Source organism: Lethenteron reissneri, chromosome 44, assembly GCF_015708825.2.
Source record: "Lethenteron reissneri isolate LAM-NWPU_2019-01 chromosome 44, ASM1570882v1, whole genome shotgun sequence".
NCBI classification, from domain to species: Eukaryota; Metazoa; Chordata; class Hyperoartia; order Petromyzontiformes; family Petromyzontidae; genus Lethenteron; species Lethenteron reissneri.
The window spans coordinates 6,543,251-6,560,727 of record NC_083822.1 but is presented as its reverse complement, the minus strand read 5'-3'; the positions used below and the strand labels follow the sequence as shown (position 1 = coordinate 6,560,727).

General features: G+C 46.2%; 1 protein-coding gene across 1 annotated transcript in view; it reads right to left on the bottom strand.

Annotated features, from left to right (window-relative positions):
* Window positions 1–248: 248 nt before the first annotated feature.
* LOC133353681 (uncharacterized) overlaps window positions 249–17,477 on the bottom strand; it is a 49,858-nt gene continuing 32,629 nt past the window's right edge. Inside the window, exons 34-46 of the mRNA XM_061570111.1 lie at window positions 17,307–17,421; window positions 15,969–16,042; window positions 15,276–15,402; window positions 13,245–13,426; window positions 12,463–12,553; window positions 11,416–11,587; window positions 10,648–10,832; window positions 9,525–9,674; window positions 8,485–8,615; window positions 7,177–7,307; window positions 5,789–5,886; window positions 4,262–4,448; window positions 249–3,442 (exon numbers count right to left, since the gene is read on the bottom strand). Of these exons, the coding sequence (XP_061426095.1) occupies window positions 3,360–3,442; window positions 4,262–4,448; window positions 5,789–5,886; window positions 7,177–7,307; window positions 8,485–8,615; window positions 9,525–9,674; window positions 10,648–10,832; window positions 11,416–11,587; window positions 12,463–12,553; window positions 13,245–13,426; window positions 15,276–15,402; window positions 15,969–16,042; window positions 17,307–17,421 (1,726 nt within the window). The 3' untranslated portion in view covers window positions 249–3,359. The remainder of the gene's footprint in view (window positions 3,443–4,261; window positions 4,449–5,788; window positions 5,887–7,176; window positions 7,308–8,484; window positions 8,616–9,524; window positions 9,675–10,647; window positions 10,833–11,415; window positions 11,588–12,462; window positions 12,554–13,244; window positions 13,427–15,275; window positions 15,403–15,968; window positions 16,043–17,306; window positions 17,422–17,477) is intronic.

The window sequence follows — 17,477 nt, the reverse complement described above, 5'->3', positions numbered from 1 at the left end:
CCCACCCCTCCCATTTTTGGATGCACGACGGACGGACGCATAATAATCCCCTGTGGGCTGGTGTAACCAGGTTACTACCAGAATTAATGGTGAAGTGTGGTCACGTTACCTCAATGGCTTACGTGGTGTAAGATGCCTTCATACAGCAGTCGATTAACAAAAGGCAGTTGTTAAATGATAATGTATTAATTCAAATAGTATACTACACATATGCACTCCACAGCGGGGGGAAAACAAAAACGCAGATATTGATCCTGTAGTAATGTTTATTGCTTTGGTAAGGGAACCACACGGGAATAACTACTTAATTTATATGTCATCAATAATTTTAAATACTTATGTAAGAGGACAAGATCAGGTTTATTCATTTAATAAGCAAAGACACACCGAATAATATCGCCATTTTTTGAACCTCCGCAAAACACTCCGACTGCTCAAACACCACCCACAGGGCCTTACATCAAGACGAGTTCACAGCGAACGAATCAAGATCTCAACATTCAACGTTGCTGGGATCTAAATCGTCCACCGTACTTGTAATTCACAACACTAAATTCGCCACATGTGCAATCCATGTCGTCGACCGTGTTCTCCAGGTTATACAATCATCCGGAAAGTAACATGCGCCCCACACATATTGCGCCCCAGTTGAAAGAGGAAGGGAGGGGGGACGAGATTAAACGTATAATCTGGAGAATAGGGAAAACGTTGCACACAAAGTGCTTAAGATTAAAAAACTATTTGCTCACAACCAAAAAAAACTATTATTCGTAGCACTCTCAGATGCGCGCTTCTGCGGCCGTCTGGAACGCTCTTCCTTCCGATATTAGGAAGCCACTGGAGCTATACACTTTTTTATCTAGATTGAAAACTAATTTCTTTAGAACTGCTTATTGCTTTTAGTTTGTTGTCCTTCCACCGCACCTCCGATGAGCACGGGGGGCTACGGACGGTACGAAAGAAGTTCAAACATTCATACATCTAATCGGGGATTTGGACACAAAACCTGATCGCACATTATTGCAGTGTTTATTATTGCGGGTGTACCGATGCATCAATCGCTATGCTGCCGGATACAGGCAAAGTGTTTCATGAAGCGCAGCCGTCATAATTCTCGGTAAGGTCATTAACATAACACCCGGAGATGGGAGAACGTCTCACTCGCTACACGATTTCATTTCGTAGGACGTAACTGCGAATTTACTCAGCTGCTCAAACCACCGCGCCTATCAAATATCCAATTTGGTATAAACAGCTTAACGCATATTTAAGACCCAAAACACACGCATGTACATACATCCCCTCCCCCAATGGGCATTTGTCCATGGGCAAGCGCTGTTAGTAAGCACCAAATAAGGATGGAAGAGCACACTAAATGTTGTTTCTAGCCAGCGTGCTGCCAATCTCCCTTTGTCTCTCCAGTGTTTGCATCAACAAACGCACTTCAGCAATTCTGAGCCAATGATGACACAGATCAGCCAGAACTTTTTTTTTTCACAGACTAAAAACAATAAGCTGTTTACACAGCACGAAAACATAACCAGCGCATGCTTAGCTTTTCAACTTGAGATCGTGGCCTTTCGTGCGTATATTCTGCACACAGCCCATGATAACATCCAACTCATATCGGCTGAAATTGGGAGTGTCTTGGGCAAAGTCAAGCGAAGAGGTTCAGGCCTGGTTCACATTCTAGTTGCCACTGGTAAAAAAAGATGTGTACAACTGGGAGTTGAACCCTGCATCGCTGAAATCGTAGTGCAGTTCCATTAATAATTTCTGCCCAGCAACAATAACAACCTCCATTCACTACCAAGTAAACAGAAAAAAAGGTTGTATTTTACCAGGTGATGTCACCACGGCTCTTGTGCCAGGCTCGGTGCACTTTGTGGCTACGTGAAGTGTCTAAGGCTCACTACTCAGCAGGAGGTTACGGGATAGACTCAGGTGTTATGAGTTAACTGCCCGAGATGACGGGCAGATGCACACTGACACACACGTGTGTTTACATGATCACACACACTTAAGTTCACATCAAAATACAAAATTTAGGTGTAATAGCGATTAGTGATAATTCATTATTTGCAAACACGTGAACTTAATGTCATAACAGTTTAAAATTACGAAAAAAAATATGTACCATACCTATATTTACATTTTATAAATTGCATGAGTTCCCCAAAATACAACAATCTTGTTGTTTTTTTAAATCAGCTATGATTTCATATTTTGAAGATGAATATTTCCATTATTACTATTTTATAACCATTAGGGCGCTTATGTATGCAGGTTGCACTCTAGAAGCACAAATAATGACCGGACAGGAAGTACATCTCTCCAAGCAAAATTAAATGTCCACCTGATTATTGGTCTCGGGCACCGAGTTTCTTTGCTTTGTTTGTTGAGAATTTGTTTTATTGAAGGCAGACTCTGGCCTGGCTTCCACATCGAGGGTGCACACCTGCAGGCCTGTTGAACTGCCGCCGTTCGCCTCGATGTCACACGCGAGGCGATGCGCGCAACATTCGAGCTCTTCCGTGCGTTTTCGGGGTTGTGCACAAATCAAATCTGTTGTGCTTTGAGAGCGAAACGTCGGTACATCGCGTCGAACAAGGCGCGCGGTGCAACCCGGAAACACGTTGGTGAGCTGTGGAGCAGCACAACCGTGAACAACCCATGAAGTAGAAATTACTTAATTTACCTCTGTGGAAACACTTCCCGGCACACTTCATTGCCCTTTCACTATTCGTGAGCTATGATCCCCCACCGCAGTGCAAGGAGAGTTTTTATACAAGGTGCACGTATTAATGCGATACAGTGGGATGCAATATAGATTGCGGTTGTTTAGGCCATGCACTGGCTCATACGTACTCATGGGTATGTGTATCACAACAGAAACAAGCACAGAGTAAAAACAACAAAAACATGGATGGATATTCCTGAGGGTTTTGGTGCTTTGATAATATTGGGGTTCATCTTCTTGGTTATTTTGGTAAAGTCACGTAGAAGGGAAATAATAAAATAATAATAATAAAACATAATAAAATAACATAATAAAATGTAATAAAATAAAAAGCATAATAAAATTATTGTATTATGTTTTTTATTATTTTATTATTTCCCTTCTACGTGACTTTACCAAAAGAACCAAGAAGATGAATCCCTGCAGTCACGAAAGCTTTAAATCGAAAAATATTGGGGTTGGTGTGCATGGGGGGGGGGGGGGAGGGTCACGGAATAGTGACCCAGTAAAAGTGGAACTATTGGGCCAACAATAACCCACGGTTGGCCCAACGTTGGACCCAAGGTTCCAACCACGAGCCAACGTTGGGCCGACGTTGCACGTTCACTGGCGAGGTTCTTTAAGCCAACAGCAGACCGAGGGACGGCAACAGCAGCACAGCCACCATCGTCAGCACAGTCGCAGACAAACCCTGGGCTCCACCTGCACACGGCAGCAAAGAAAAAGACAAAGATCCCCCGTATAGTCTTAACAGCCTGTTGGGGCAAGTGCTGTTGGCGAGCACCTAATAAGGCCGGCAAGACACACAAGGAGGGTTTGGTGGCCAGCAACATGGCCGGCCACCTTTGTCTCCCTCGTGGTGATGTTTACACACTGCACCAGGTACTCATTTGAGGCGGAGTCGACCTAGGGGGAGGCCCAGTACTGTTTCAGATAATCGTCACTGGCGCAATCCCAATTGAGTTATCCGCTAGTAATGTTTCAACATCGGGATGTTAGGCCAAAACAAGTTACATATATTTGTTTTGCTGTGGGAGGGAACCGGGAGAACTCGGAGAAAACCATGCAGAAGGGCGGCAAACATAGTAACTCCACACAGAAAAGGCGTCCCGGAGGAATGAGCATTACCACTGCACCGCCACCCGGCCAGCCTTCACCCTCCAAACACACGGCATCATTACGGATGGTGGTGATGCACTCTGTTTTGTGTACGCGACGGAAAAAAATACACTGGATTATCCCATGAAGAATCCAAATTTGCTCAGACTACCGAGATCGTTACATTCAGAATTCCACTGAAATGTACAACAGTGTAGGGGCAACTTTGAACTAACAGTTTGCATATTTTGCGGAACAGTCTTACACATAAGCACACAAACAAAAATACAATTCTTGAATTGTTAGCCCGAAATCTTTACGATTTTTCCAAATCTCAGAGGTGAGCGGAGCAGTGGTGAACCATCATGTGCCCACGAAGAGCCAAGTTTACTTTTGTTGGACTACACCTTGAAGGTTTCTCACCTGCTGGGGGGGAAGGTGCCTCCACGTACCCAGGCCCAGGTAGGTTTGGCGCCGTGTATGCGACAAAGGATGCGAGCCTCTGCGCGAGAGCGCTCTGTGCAGCGATGGGGAGCTGGTTGTACTGACTGTTGCTTATGCTCAATGCGGAATCTCGTGAAAGAGAAGTCACCGTATTCGCATTCAAACCCTGAGTCGTCGCAGGAGAGATGTGAGGGAGAGAGAGAGAGAGGATACAATATTATATATATGCAAATACAATATACAGGGTGATCCACTTATAGATACAAGTTTAATGTGCAGCCTTGCGATTAATTGGTCAAGCTACTGAAGACGGAAGGCAATTGACTAAAGGTAGTTCTGGAGAATCTCTGGAGGGTATTTTGTCCGACTCGCCCACAAAACCACGCAAATATATCGAAATGCAATGCTTCAGTCTTGGAAGCAGTGGCGGCTCCTGCAAAATCTCTCAGGAGGGGCAAATGTCTGGATGATTGATAAGGATAAGGTCCACCCATGCAATGGATATATTAACAGCTTAAGCATGTAAAGGGAACTTCACTTCTTTAATATTAATGAAAAATAAAGTGACTCTTACAATACATATTGTTTGTTTCTATACTCATTATTATTACAATCCACTCAGTTTCTTTTATTAAAGATTCCACTAGGTAGTGACAAATAATATTGTTGACTGAAACGTGCTTACGTATGATGACGTAAGCACGTTAGTGCGAGCCCTCCCGGAAGCCATAGAGAATGCATTGCAGCGCCCGCCGTTCGAAAAAAAATTTCTTTGAATGTAAGTCTATGGGAACACTCGGGGCGATTCTCAGCCAGAGTGAAATCGCCCAAAAAGAGGCGGTACTCCACAGAACGTGACATGACGCTGATTGGACTATATCCAGAGGCAAAGTAACGGCTGAGATTGGTGGTGCGTCGCCCAATCGCCCTAATGAAGAAACCACCCCTGCTTGGAAGAGGTTCGGCGTGCCCACATTTTACTCCACCACACACGACCTGTCGATCGACTAACTGTGGTGTAGCTGGGTGGACAGAGGTCGAATAATTGGAGAAACTTCCCCATTGGATTAATTGGAGATGGAATCGAACCAGCAATCTCTGGATTGCAAGTCCAGTGTTGCTAACCATTACACTGCAGCAGCATGAATACTATATTCTTGTGACTTTACCGAAAGAACCAAGAATATGAATCCCTGCAGTCACGAAACCTTTAAATCAGCATGAATACTGTTTACACGTCCATATTGAATACACTAACATTTTTCCGTAAAATGTATTGGCTAAGTGATTGACCTAACAACGTTCATCATGCAATCAAGTTAGGGGAATCATGGGCTGTTTGTAGAATATCCGCACGAAATGCGACAATAAAAAAAACACGTGAAACGCAAACATTATTAATGTGATCATCGCACTATTAGGCATTGGCAAGTCAAGTCAGCGGTGAGCACTTATATTCACTCACCGCCTTGCCAGCACGAAAGAATGTGTGAGAAATGGACTCACCTTGAACACGTTCAGGGGGATGAGAGGAATTGCCAAAGGCTTAATCTCACCAATCTGTGATGCACCCAAATTATTAATTTCAGCGGCTGAGGCTCCAGCTGTAAAATGTGAGAACAATTTCCGACAAAACCAGCGTTAGGTTGACATGTTTTGCCACTTCCTTACCAGAACTGCCACCAAGACCCTCAACCATGCCATCCTCACAACGAGTCGTCCACTGCATGTCTCTACGCTATGGCCTCCCAATAGAACTCGTTGCCGACATCTCAGATGATCCAAAATTCTACTGCCAGATTGCTGACCCAAACTAGCAACTGAGACATCCCATCCCCCTATACGCCGTGCCCTTCACTGGCTTCCAATCCAATCACCTGTCAATTCAACATCACGCTCACCATCTTCAAGAGCATCCACAAAACTCACTCCTGTCAGTTTAACACGTGGGCTTTCGCGACCAATATCATCCATAAGAGGGTTTTTTTTGGGTTAGATCACTCCTGTCGACCTCTCAGCCATCTCATTTCACTCCGCTCCACTCCACGTGCTTGCCTACCTCTCATCTGGCTCTACTCTCATTTGACACCCTCCACACTCCAGCAACCAAGGCCTTCTTCCAAACCCCCTTCGTCAATCCTCACTCATTTGGTGGTCGCTTTTTCTCCTCTGCTGTCCCCTTTGTCTAGAACTCCCGTCCCCCAGACATCAAAGTCCCTTGGCTCAAAATCTCTCTCTTATCTTTCTAGATTTGAAGCTTTAGTGACTGCAAGGATTAATTTTCTTGGGTTTTTTCGGTAAAGTCACGTACGTAAATTTTTTTAAATTAATAAAAGTAAATAAAAATAAAAAAAAAATCACGACGTTTCGGAGGCAACACAAGCTTCCGTCTTTAGGTGGAACCGTCACAGCATGATTGCTGTATCAAGTAAGAGAAATTTCAAGAAAACAGTCCTTGATTATATACTAGTATGTGAAGACGGAATCTTGTGTTGCCTCCGAAACGTCGTGATTTTTATTTTATTTTTATTTTACTTTTATTAATTTTAATTAAAAAATGTTTACCTACGTGACTTTACCAAAAAAACCTAAGAATATGAATATCTCTCTCGTATCCTCTGCCTGTGACGGACTAAATATGTCCACCCCTAACCCAAACCCCAAAAGCTCCATATAAACATTTGAACAATCGCACACCGACATGACAACTCGATAAACAACAATCACCACGGTGTACATAACACAATTATAAAGTGCCATTCGCGATATCAAAGTTTTCTAGAAATAATAATAATACGGCAGTCTACGGGTTTACAAGCTCGACACGTTCACATTAAACTGGAATCAGTGACGTTGATCAAGTTTGTGCTGCCCGTAATGTCCCCATAACTTACCGACAACAGATCCGATCTGTGTGATGGCACCGTTTGAAAATCCACTAAAAGATGAATTCGCTTTTATCCAGAGCTTTGTGAGCTGGTCTGGACTGTATGCCGCCACGTTTCCGATGGACTCTGCCGCTTCCCTGTGTTACACGCACAGAAAATAAATACTACAAATGGATCTCGGCTTCTCATCAGGCACGGTATACCTCGAGAAAATAGTTTAATTGACCGTTTGGATTTGCTGTGTCGTTATGTGTATATATATAAAGCATAGTGTTAAGGATGTGTGAATGTGTGTGTGTACGGGGAGCGGTAGTGTAGCGGTTAGCACTCTGCACTACGAACCCGGCGACCAGAGTTCGATTCCCGCTCACGGCCAACACCAGTGAAGATTATTTGAACTGGTGATGGGCCTCCTCTAAGTCGACTCAGCAGCCTGAAACGAGTACCTGGTGCGGTGTGTAAACATCACCACTGGGGAGACAAAGGCGGCCGGACGTGGTGTTGGCCAAACCCCCCCCCCCCCGCCCACCTCCTGTTCTGTATCGACCTTCATGGATGCTTGTGAACAGCACTTTAGCCAACAGCTTGTGCAGGCTACACGGGGGATCTTCGTCTTCAAATGAAATCATGTGCATATGTGTATGTATTTGTATATGCAGACAGTTACAAACGTGAACTCTGAGCGATAGTTATCATTCTTATTTCATGTGGGGGTCATTAAAAGTGGCGGTGTAGGTATGGTGACATGAGGACAGGTGGAAGTAGTTGACGAGGGGTAGGGGTAAGTGATAGGAGTGGGAGTAGAACTGGTCATAGCCAGGTGGCTGGGACAGGCAGTAGCAGTAGGACGGGCTGGGGAGAAGGGATGGTTGGTTGTTTTACATTGAGGAACGGAAGCAGGGCAGTGAAGGTGATTGCTTCATCACCTTCACCAACCTGCTCGCAGTCTTAACCAGGGGCAGTCGCAGGGTTCGAAACGCAACGAGGTTCCTCCTCAAGAGCCGCTTGTAAAGGTCGTGTCGATCCCTCGTGTGTCATGGTTCTGTATTCCTACTCTTAGTTCTTTCGGTAAAGTCACGTAGGTAAAAAATGAAAAATTAATAAAAAATAAAACAACATAAAATAAAATATTATTATTAATTTTAATTTCATTTTTTACCTACGTGACTTTACCGAAAGAACTAAGAGTATGAATCCTTGCAGTCACGAAAGCTTCAAATCTAGAATTCTGTATTCCTACGCCTACGTTGTTGAAATTATATCTATATATTTTTTTTATTACTGCTGGCTTGCACAGCATGGCTGGTATCTTACTTGTATGCATCGTTGTTAATCTGCCCCACATCTGAGAGCCCGGACACAAACACTCCCAGGGACTTGAGGTCAGAAGACGTGAGTTGGGGCACAGATTTCACGGTTTCGTATTTCGCTGCCACAGCCTTGATCTGCAAAACGTAAGTCAGGACGCCGTTACGATTTTCAACAAAAGACAATAAAGATAACGGAAGATGAAACGGGTTTTTTTTTTTTACCCAGCTCTACATTGACGTCAACTCTCAAAAAACCTGTATAATTACGCTTTAACTTCATGCAGAAGTAGCAGTGCCAGGAGCCGCAGCGACAGCAACAGCAGCAGGAGGGGCGGCAGCAGCAGCAGGGGCAGCACAAGCGGCAGCAAGCAATAGCAGGGGCAGCAGCAGCAGCGGCAGGGGCAGCACTAGCGGCAGCAAGCAATAGCAGGGGCAGCAGCAGCAGGGGCAGCACTAGCGGCAGCAAGCGATAGCAGGGGCAGCAGCAGGGGCAGCACTAGCGGCAGCAAGCAATAGCAGGGGCAGCAGCAGCAGCAGGGGCAGCACTAGCAGCAGCAAGCAATAGCAGGGGCAGCAGCAGCAGCGGCAGGGGCAGCACTAGCAGCAGCAAGCAATAGCAGGGGCAGCAGCAGGGGCAGCACTAGCGGCAGCAAGCAATAGCAGGGGCAGCAGCAGCAGCAACAGGGGCAGCACTAGCGACAGCAAGCAATAGCAGGGGCAGCAGCAGCAGGGGCAGCACTAGCGGCAGCAAGCAATAGCAGGGGCAGCAGCAGCAGTAGCAGGGGCAGCACTAGCGGCAGCAAGCAATAGCAGGGGCAGCAGCAGGGGCAGCACTAGCGGCAGCAAGCAATAGCAGGGGCAGCAGCAGCAGCAGGGGCAGCACTAGCGGCAGCAAGCAATAGCAGCGGCAGCACTAGCGGCAGCAAGCAATAGCAGGGGCAGCAGCAGCAGCAGCAGGGGCAGCACTAGCGGCAGCAAGCAATAGCAGGGGCAGCAGCAGCAGCAGCGCCGACACTGTCACCAGCAGCACTGTGGTCGCTGTACCTGGTCCGGGCTCCATCCTGGCGTCTGGGCCAGCTTTGCAACGGTGTCGATGCTGGAGAGGTTGAGCTGCTTGAGTTCTTCAGGAGTGTACGCCTGGGCCAAGGTGCCCAAAATTAATAGCACGTCCTGGGGAACTGGCGACGGTAACACCTGGCAACAGAGAAACGGAGACGTTCAATCAACGAGGGCTGTTTGAATAGTTCGGGATGATCTAGACATAGCAAAAAAACGTGATATCTTCAAGGATGTATGCTGTTGTGTATATATATATACTCAGTTTAACACGGGAGGCTTTCGCGACCAATATTATTCGTAATAAAGGTTTTTGGGTTAGATCGCGTAAGAATAAATGTGTCGAAACCCTCCACCACCCGACACGGCCAATCAGTAAGGGATTTGTCTATTCTGGCAAATCGCCCGATGATGCTGGATGTAATTACCAGCGGGATGTCGTACTCAGATTGTAAACGTTGTGGATTCACTCTTCAACACGCCGGTGGGCTGAAGTAGTAACATATTTGGCGTTTTGTTTACATGACAAATCCCTTGTTGATTGGCCGTGTCGGGTGGTGGAGAGTTTCGACGCATTTATACTTACACGATCTAACCCAAAAAAACCGTTTATTATCATTTGACCTCCTTTGCCTGTACAAAAATATAATAATAGGGTTTTTCCCCTTTTTTTGTTGCCAGAAAAAAGGGGAAAAACCCTATTATAATATGTTGGTACTTGGCAAAGGAGGTCTAATGATGTAGATGCTCACCCCGAGCCCTCATTACTTTGATAGTGCAGCATTGTCTTTGAGCTGTACGCCTATTGGCGTTCTCTGGTCGAGCACCAATTGGGTCGAGGCTCAAAAGAAAGCCGTCCCTTGGTGTGGACCAATGAGTTTCAAGGACAATGCATATATTATCATAGTGTGTTTTTTGTTTGCATTTTGACTGCAAGTATTGTGGTTAATGCAGACGTGAATCCTTGTTAAAAGGTTTCAGTTTTGTTGCCGGAAAAAAGGGGAAAACCCTATTATTGATATAACCTTCATTATTTGTGTATATACTATTGTGTATATATTCGTATAACCACACTGTGTACCATGACATTAACGAAGGCCAAAACTCTTACCAACTTGAGCTTTGCCTTCAAGACAGTCAGCTGATCGGGAAAGAACTTGACCTTTCCCAGATCCTCGATGCTCTGACTGAACACGTCGAGTGGCAGGCAGGCATCCAGATTGGCCGCCGTCATCAGAGCCAGCAATTGTTTCTGATCGACGATGCTGAGTCGTGTGAGGTTACCACCTGGGCATGCTACACAGGTAGAATGTGAGGTGTGTTGTTGTTAGGAAAGCTGCGCAAGGTTGTATAATGTCCATACTGTAAAGCCGAGTCATCCACGTGGAAGGACGCACACACACGAGATGAACTGTACAAATGGATACATGTGTTTGCCATCGCGTACACGTACACCGTGCTTTACATGCTGTAGATTTTAAAATTGTCTGTACATGTGCCATTACCCCTTTTGCTATGTCTTTGTATTTTCATTGCATACAGAAACAACCTGTTTGTCACTACACAGCTGGGCATGGGCAGAGTTTGTGGGGGTTGGGGGGGTAGTGCCCCCCACCAAACTTGACACCTTCATTAAAGGTGTCCCAGGACACCTGGGATTTGCGATTGACATATTTCACGAGATTTGTTCATTTTGTTAACGCAACCCAAAACATTCCCATCAAAATGATTCGTCCAAGTCCAAAGTGAGATGACCCGCCCAAAGTCGGAAGGTCCCAACCCCACCCACCCACACGGGATGACCTTTCCGTTCGGCAGCGAGAGATCGTCGGTGCAAGCGGGCGGCCGGTGTGACGCGACACGAGGTGGGGCGACTTACTGTCGGTGGCGGCGCGCTTCCTCCGTGCTCCGCCGCCGCCGCCGCCGTTGATCAACGCTGCCAATCTGAGGTTGATCAACGTCACGTTGGGAGAGAAATTAAGTCGAGCAGGACCCGTGTACGTGACCTGTGACAGGGCAGTCACGTAATCCTTGAGAGGCGCCAGCTGGGACTGCGCGAGAAGTCGAAGTGGGGGGGGGGGGGGGGAATGGGGAGGCAGTTGTGGTCAACAGCTCACCGACGGAAGTCATCACCGTTTCATGGCACCGTACATGATTCAACGGTGATGCACAAGTCAGTATTTCGTGAGCCATGGAACCCGTTATATTGAATGAATCGTCACGTCAATACAGCCCCCCACCCCTCCCCCCCCAACACACTGCCATGAGGATGTGAAAATTCGATCACACGTTCATGTTTGTCAATGGCGGCAAGGCCTTTCACTTTGTATCCTCCTTTACACCCTCCTAGCTCCCGGAGCCATTTCTCCACAATACTAAATGAACCTCTCATTTCTCGATTACATCAAGATAATTTCCATCCGGCCTGTAAATTAAACACGTGTATCTTTATGACCCATAATCTGTTGAAGCAAGTGAATAGTTGCTCCAGAGTGGTACATTTTTTTCACCATTTTTATTTTCGGAGCTCCTGAAATAGAACCGGGTAAACTTCGGCAGAGTACAAAGTTACGGGGATCGTGGCTGCTGTGTGTCGATTGCCCGTTCGGTGCCATGGTGAATGCAGAACTGAGGGCAGAGCGAAGCCCGCAGCCAGCAAGAAGATTCAACAGGCAAGCGACAGACTCCTGGGGTTCAAATCTAACCCACCTGCCCGGCAAATATGGCACACGTGTGATCATAGATGCCTCGGCGTTGTTTTTTTGTGTGGTTGTGCTCTATAGGTCTCCGATGAATTTCCGGGTTGTGCCGCGTTTTTTTTGTTCAGCTTCCTGAAGAAGCTCCCAGCAAGGGTGGAGAGAAATGTCGGACATGGTGCCAAACAACAAATGCGCCGGGAAGTGGTGTGGTTGTAGATGACATTTACTTCATTGATGGCATAGAGCGTGGTGGTGCTGAGGGTGGTGACCATGTCGCCCATTTCTAGGAGATTCTGAGATGTCCACGTGGAAGAATCCCTGCAAGGGAGACAGACAAAACGCACTTGAAATGCTTAATGTGCAGATTTTAATATTTTGCCCTGATCTATTCTACGGCTGAGTGATTTGTAGTTTTTGTCCCATGCTCCATTTCCTTTGTATTTGTCAAATGTCATGTTTGGAAATACGCACTGATTGAAAACGTCCTTCCTGAGGCAGATTGGTACGTTGCTTTTCGTTATTGAATTCAATGTTCTGAAAGCACTTCATCATTCTCTCACTCACCTCAATTTCAACATTTTTTGTTAACCGGTGGGTTAAATTGTATTGGTAGGAGGGTTGGTTAATGGATGAATGGTTGGATAGATGGATGAAGGAGTAGATGGTGGGGTATATAGATGGGTGGATGGATGAATGAATCATTGGATGGATGGATTGATGGATGGGTTGAATGATGTATGGGGATGAATGCATGGTTTGGTATATATACACACACATGCAAATGGATGGGTGAATTAATGGATGAGTGTATATATACAGTAGGTGGGTGGGTGGATGGATGGATGAATGGATGTGTAGTGAGGTGCGTAGATAGATAGATAGGTGGGTGGGTGGATATATTGATAGATAGATCGGTGGACAGACAGATAAATGGATAGATATATATCGATGGTAGATGAGCGAGTAGATAGGGAGATGGGTGGATGTGTGGGTAGATCGCTGTACACACTTATAAAATACGATGAGCTTTTCCTGGATGCTGTTGGCTTGAGCATCTGTGTAGACCCTGCACTGACTGAGATGCATCAGGATGCTCTTGTCAGCGTTCTTGATCTGGTTGGCGCTCAGCGTGCATGACAGATTCCCGAGGACAGCGATTGAATCTGCAGTCAGATTCCCCTCTGCAATATTCTGTGAAGGCGACAGCATGGCAGAGGATGAGCTTTGAAAAACCACAATGACATACACAGGAGGTCCTGGAAAATCGTCGGGGTTACGCTCTTGGAAAGTACCGCAAAAGCCAAAACATTAAATACTTAAGCCTTGCCTAAATAATGGGGTGAGGTACATGGCAACCAAAAAGACACGTCATCATTTAAATAAGCACTGTACTGTGCGCCAAATAACCTCAAAATACATCATTGAAATAAACGCGGTAAAATCACATTAACAAAAATAATTCCTAGACAATAAATAGAGTATAATTACTGACTAAATACTGTACTTACCAATGATGATGATCAAAAGTGGGTGTGTGTGCGCAAGTCCACGAGTGGGGAGCGGTTTTAGCGCACCCAACATCAGTGACGATTATTTGAATCGGTCCTGGGCCTCGTGTTCGTTATGGAAATCGACAGGCCATGAACCGTGCAGTCGGATCTTACTGTCCCTGTTGTTAGCGACTTACGTTTGTGTCCGTGTAAGACCAGTCAGGGGAACCTAGCGACCCTAGTTTGATTCCCGCTCATGGCAAACACCAGTGAGGAGTGTCTGACCCGGTCCTGGGCCTCCCCTAGGTCGACACAGCTTCAAATGATTACCTGGTGCCGTGTGTAAATTCATCACTTGGGACACAAAGGGGGCCGGGCGTGATGCTGGTCACCCACCCTCTTGTGTGCCTGTGCCACCCACCCCCTCAGTGAGTGTCTGTGGGTCTCCGTTACTTTAGGGGTCCCATCGGTGACTCAAATGAAAACATCAATAAAGATGAATCCTTGATTCCTTCTGGAATGCAGTCGGCTTCCAATTTCTACTCCTGTCACGGCATTCCGGCCCATTTCCACCACTGCGCACTCTAAGCCAAAACGTGACCGTGTATTAAACCATTACACAATGGCAGCTTCCTGTTGACGAGTGCGCAGCGTTAGTCGGGGCATGATCGTTCGGCCGTGTGTCCACCTGGGCACAGCGCACCTCTCCTCCGACCGTCACTGCAGCTGCGCGTGCGTTCCCTCGTTTGCTTTGGTGTGCGGTCGCGGCAGTTGACGTAATGATGCAAGTCTCTTGAACCGCCCCCTACAGCCCCTGCCTATCCAGCACTATAATTGAATATGGCACAATCGGTGGCATATGATGGGGGGGGGGGGGGGGGTGGTATAGTGTGGGGACTCCCAGCTCCCCCAAGACGGTATGGCTAGCATGGAGGAGTTGACATTCCGCCAGCTGTAGTGTGAGCAAGCACTTGCATGGTTGCAACTTTCTTTATTGTTTTGTTTGCCACAGAACTAGAGCCGGTAGCAGGGATAAACTGCAACGAAGGGGGGGAGGACCTGCTGGGTACATAAACTCCGTGGACTAAAGACCCAACTCAGCACTCCTGGGTCCAGAGATGGGAGATAATCTGGGCTCACTGCCCCGCACACGTGGGGGGGGGGGGGGGGAAACCAAGGGAAGGAGGGACAAAGGCGGGGGTGGGGGGGGGAGCCTGCTCGCGAACACCGCAATGAACTTATTATCAGAAAATGTCCCGCGGGGCAGTGACCAACTCCCGTGTATCCCCTAAAAGGGGGAGAAGTAATAACCCCAAGCACTCGTCTCCTCCCCCCTGACCCCACCACACACACACCTTATGGTAAGGTCCGGAGAAACGGGGGACCATCTGTCTGCAAACTTCCACTCTCCGCCTTTACGCTCGAGACATTAAAATGTTCTGTTTCCCCATTAGGCCTAAAACGGGCGGCACGTTTTCTGCGCCTTGGCCTTTTACTCGCCGAGCACCACAACGCGACGCGCCCTTCCCCCCCGCCACGCGGCCACCCACCGGGCACGACAGGGCTTTGATCAGAAGATTGCTCCTGGTCTTGTCCATGGGCAACTTGTTGATGTTTCCCTTGCCCATTTTTCTGAACATCTTTTCGCAATTCATACCAAAGTCCTGATGCGACGCTCTGTAAAAGCAAGGGATCATCACACGTCTCTCTGTTAATAACGCTCATGTTTGGATGCAAATCACGGACTCAGACTCCAAACAATCCATAAATGTATCATCCTATTATGGGTACTGGTGGTGTCTTAGCACGTATGTAACCCAGCACTTTAGGGGCGAGGGTGGGTGGATCGCACACAAACTCGTGAAACTCCCTCCCTACTCGTGGGCGTCGAGGTCACCGTTTCCTGGCTTACAACCAGGGTATGATGGCAGTACAGCAAGTGGGTTAATCTCCATCTGTACGGGGGTGGAGTGTTACCTATCCCGTCAGATGCAGGGGTTTTTTCAATGTGATCCAGTTTCCTCCTACATTTCTAAACATGAGAGTTGCCCAAAACCCCAACATAGAATCACAGAGCTTGGACAATTGTTTGCATTGGTTATGGCTGCCTTCCCACTTGTATGTGGTTTCCCACATCTCTGAATCACTCTCTTGCTCTCTCTGAAAGTGAACGGAAATGGTGTGTATTATAGATTCCCAATCATCATTATTATTACAAAAGATGTTAAACCTCCCTCACTTACGGCAGCAACATGAGGACAGTCGAAGGTACAGATTCATCCGCAGTAGATGCCAGTCTTTCGGCCAAGCAACTCTCCTGCAAGAATAAAAAAAGGTTTATCAGGCAAGGCATTTGAGGTGACACATCAAAGCCCAATTCAACGTAGCCCAGTGCATCACAGCCTGATCACCAGAGACTCAGAGGACAGCATTGTATTGAAACAGTATATTTAGCTGCCTACTCCATATCTGTACTTTAGGAGGCAGAAAGCAGCTGAATATAAAGAGAGGATGGCAGAGATTGGACAATTGTTGGCGCCGGTTCACCGGCTGACTGCCTTCCCACTTGGCTGTGGCTCCTCGTGCCTCCGAATCGCTCTCTCTGTGAGTGACAGAGATTACTGTGCGGTGCACGGTCCAAGTTCAAACGGTCATTCCACTCTCTTTAGATCGGTTCAGTGCCTACTTGAATCGATTGTAACGTTGCAGGGAAATTCCACACGACGACTCGAATCTCCTCGCCGCTGTTGACATTTATTGCTTATTAAATAAAAAATATGTAGGGTTACCACATGCACTAGGAAATCTGTCAATCTTCCCAGGACATTAAAAGTTCAATTTTTTTTTTATCAGACAAGCAGTGATAATCCGCGACTCAAGACAACACAACTGTAGTTCTCCCCTCTTCCGATATTGTGAAACATTTTTCTGCTTCTTCCCATGATATGTGCTAGTTTTATTATGCCTCAGGGAGGTGGCAATTCTACCGATGAGCCACAATACGTCATAGAAGTCATTAATTCTAGATTTGAAGCTTTCGTGACTGCAAGGATTCATACTCTTAGGGTTTTTTCGGTAAATTCACGCAGGTAAAAAATAAAATTAAAATTAATAGAAGTAATAATATTATTACTTCTATTAATTTCAATTTTAATAATATTATTACTTCTATTAATTTTAATAATATTATTACTTCTGTAGGACTCGTACTCCGGTTCTATTAATTTTAATTTTAATAATATTATTACTTCTATTAATTTTAATAATATTATTACTTCTGTAGGACTCGTACTCCGGTTCTATTAATTTTAATTTTAATAATATTATTACTTCTATTAATTTTAATTTAATTTTTTACCTATGTGACTTTACCGAAAAAAACCTAAGAGTACAGAAGTCATTATTCTGTCAACATGATCTCTAATCCTACAGCAGGCAACGTCCACGTTTCCCTGATGCTTCTCCGCCAGCGTGATCGGAATGGCTGCGACATTATTCGATCATAATTACAGACGAGGTCCACGTGAGATGGAGGTCGGTGACTGTGCCTATGTGTTTTTCTCATGAATTATCATAAACACCTGGGATGCGGTCAGTTGGCCTTTGACGGTGGTAACTGTTTTCAGGAAGTTCTTCACGTCATCAGATGCATTAAGTTGTCCACACGAAAACCCTGGCAACAGGTTGGGTGCTCCCCTGTCAGATCAAAACAACATGGCGTAACACCACAATTATGGCAAACCACAATGACA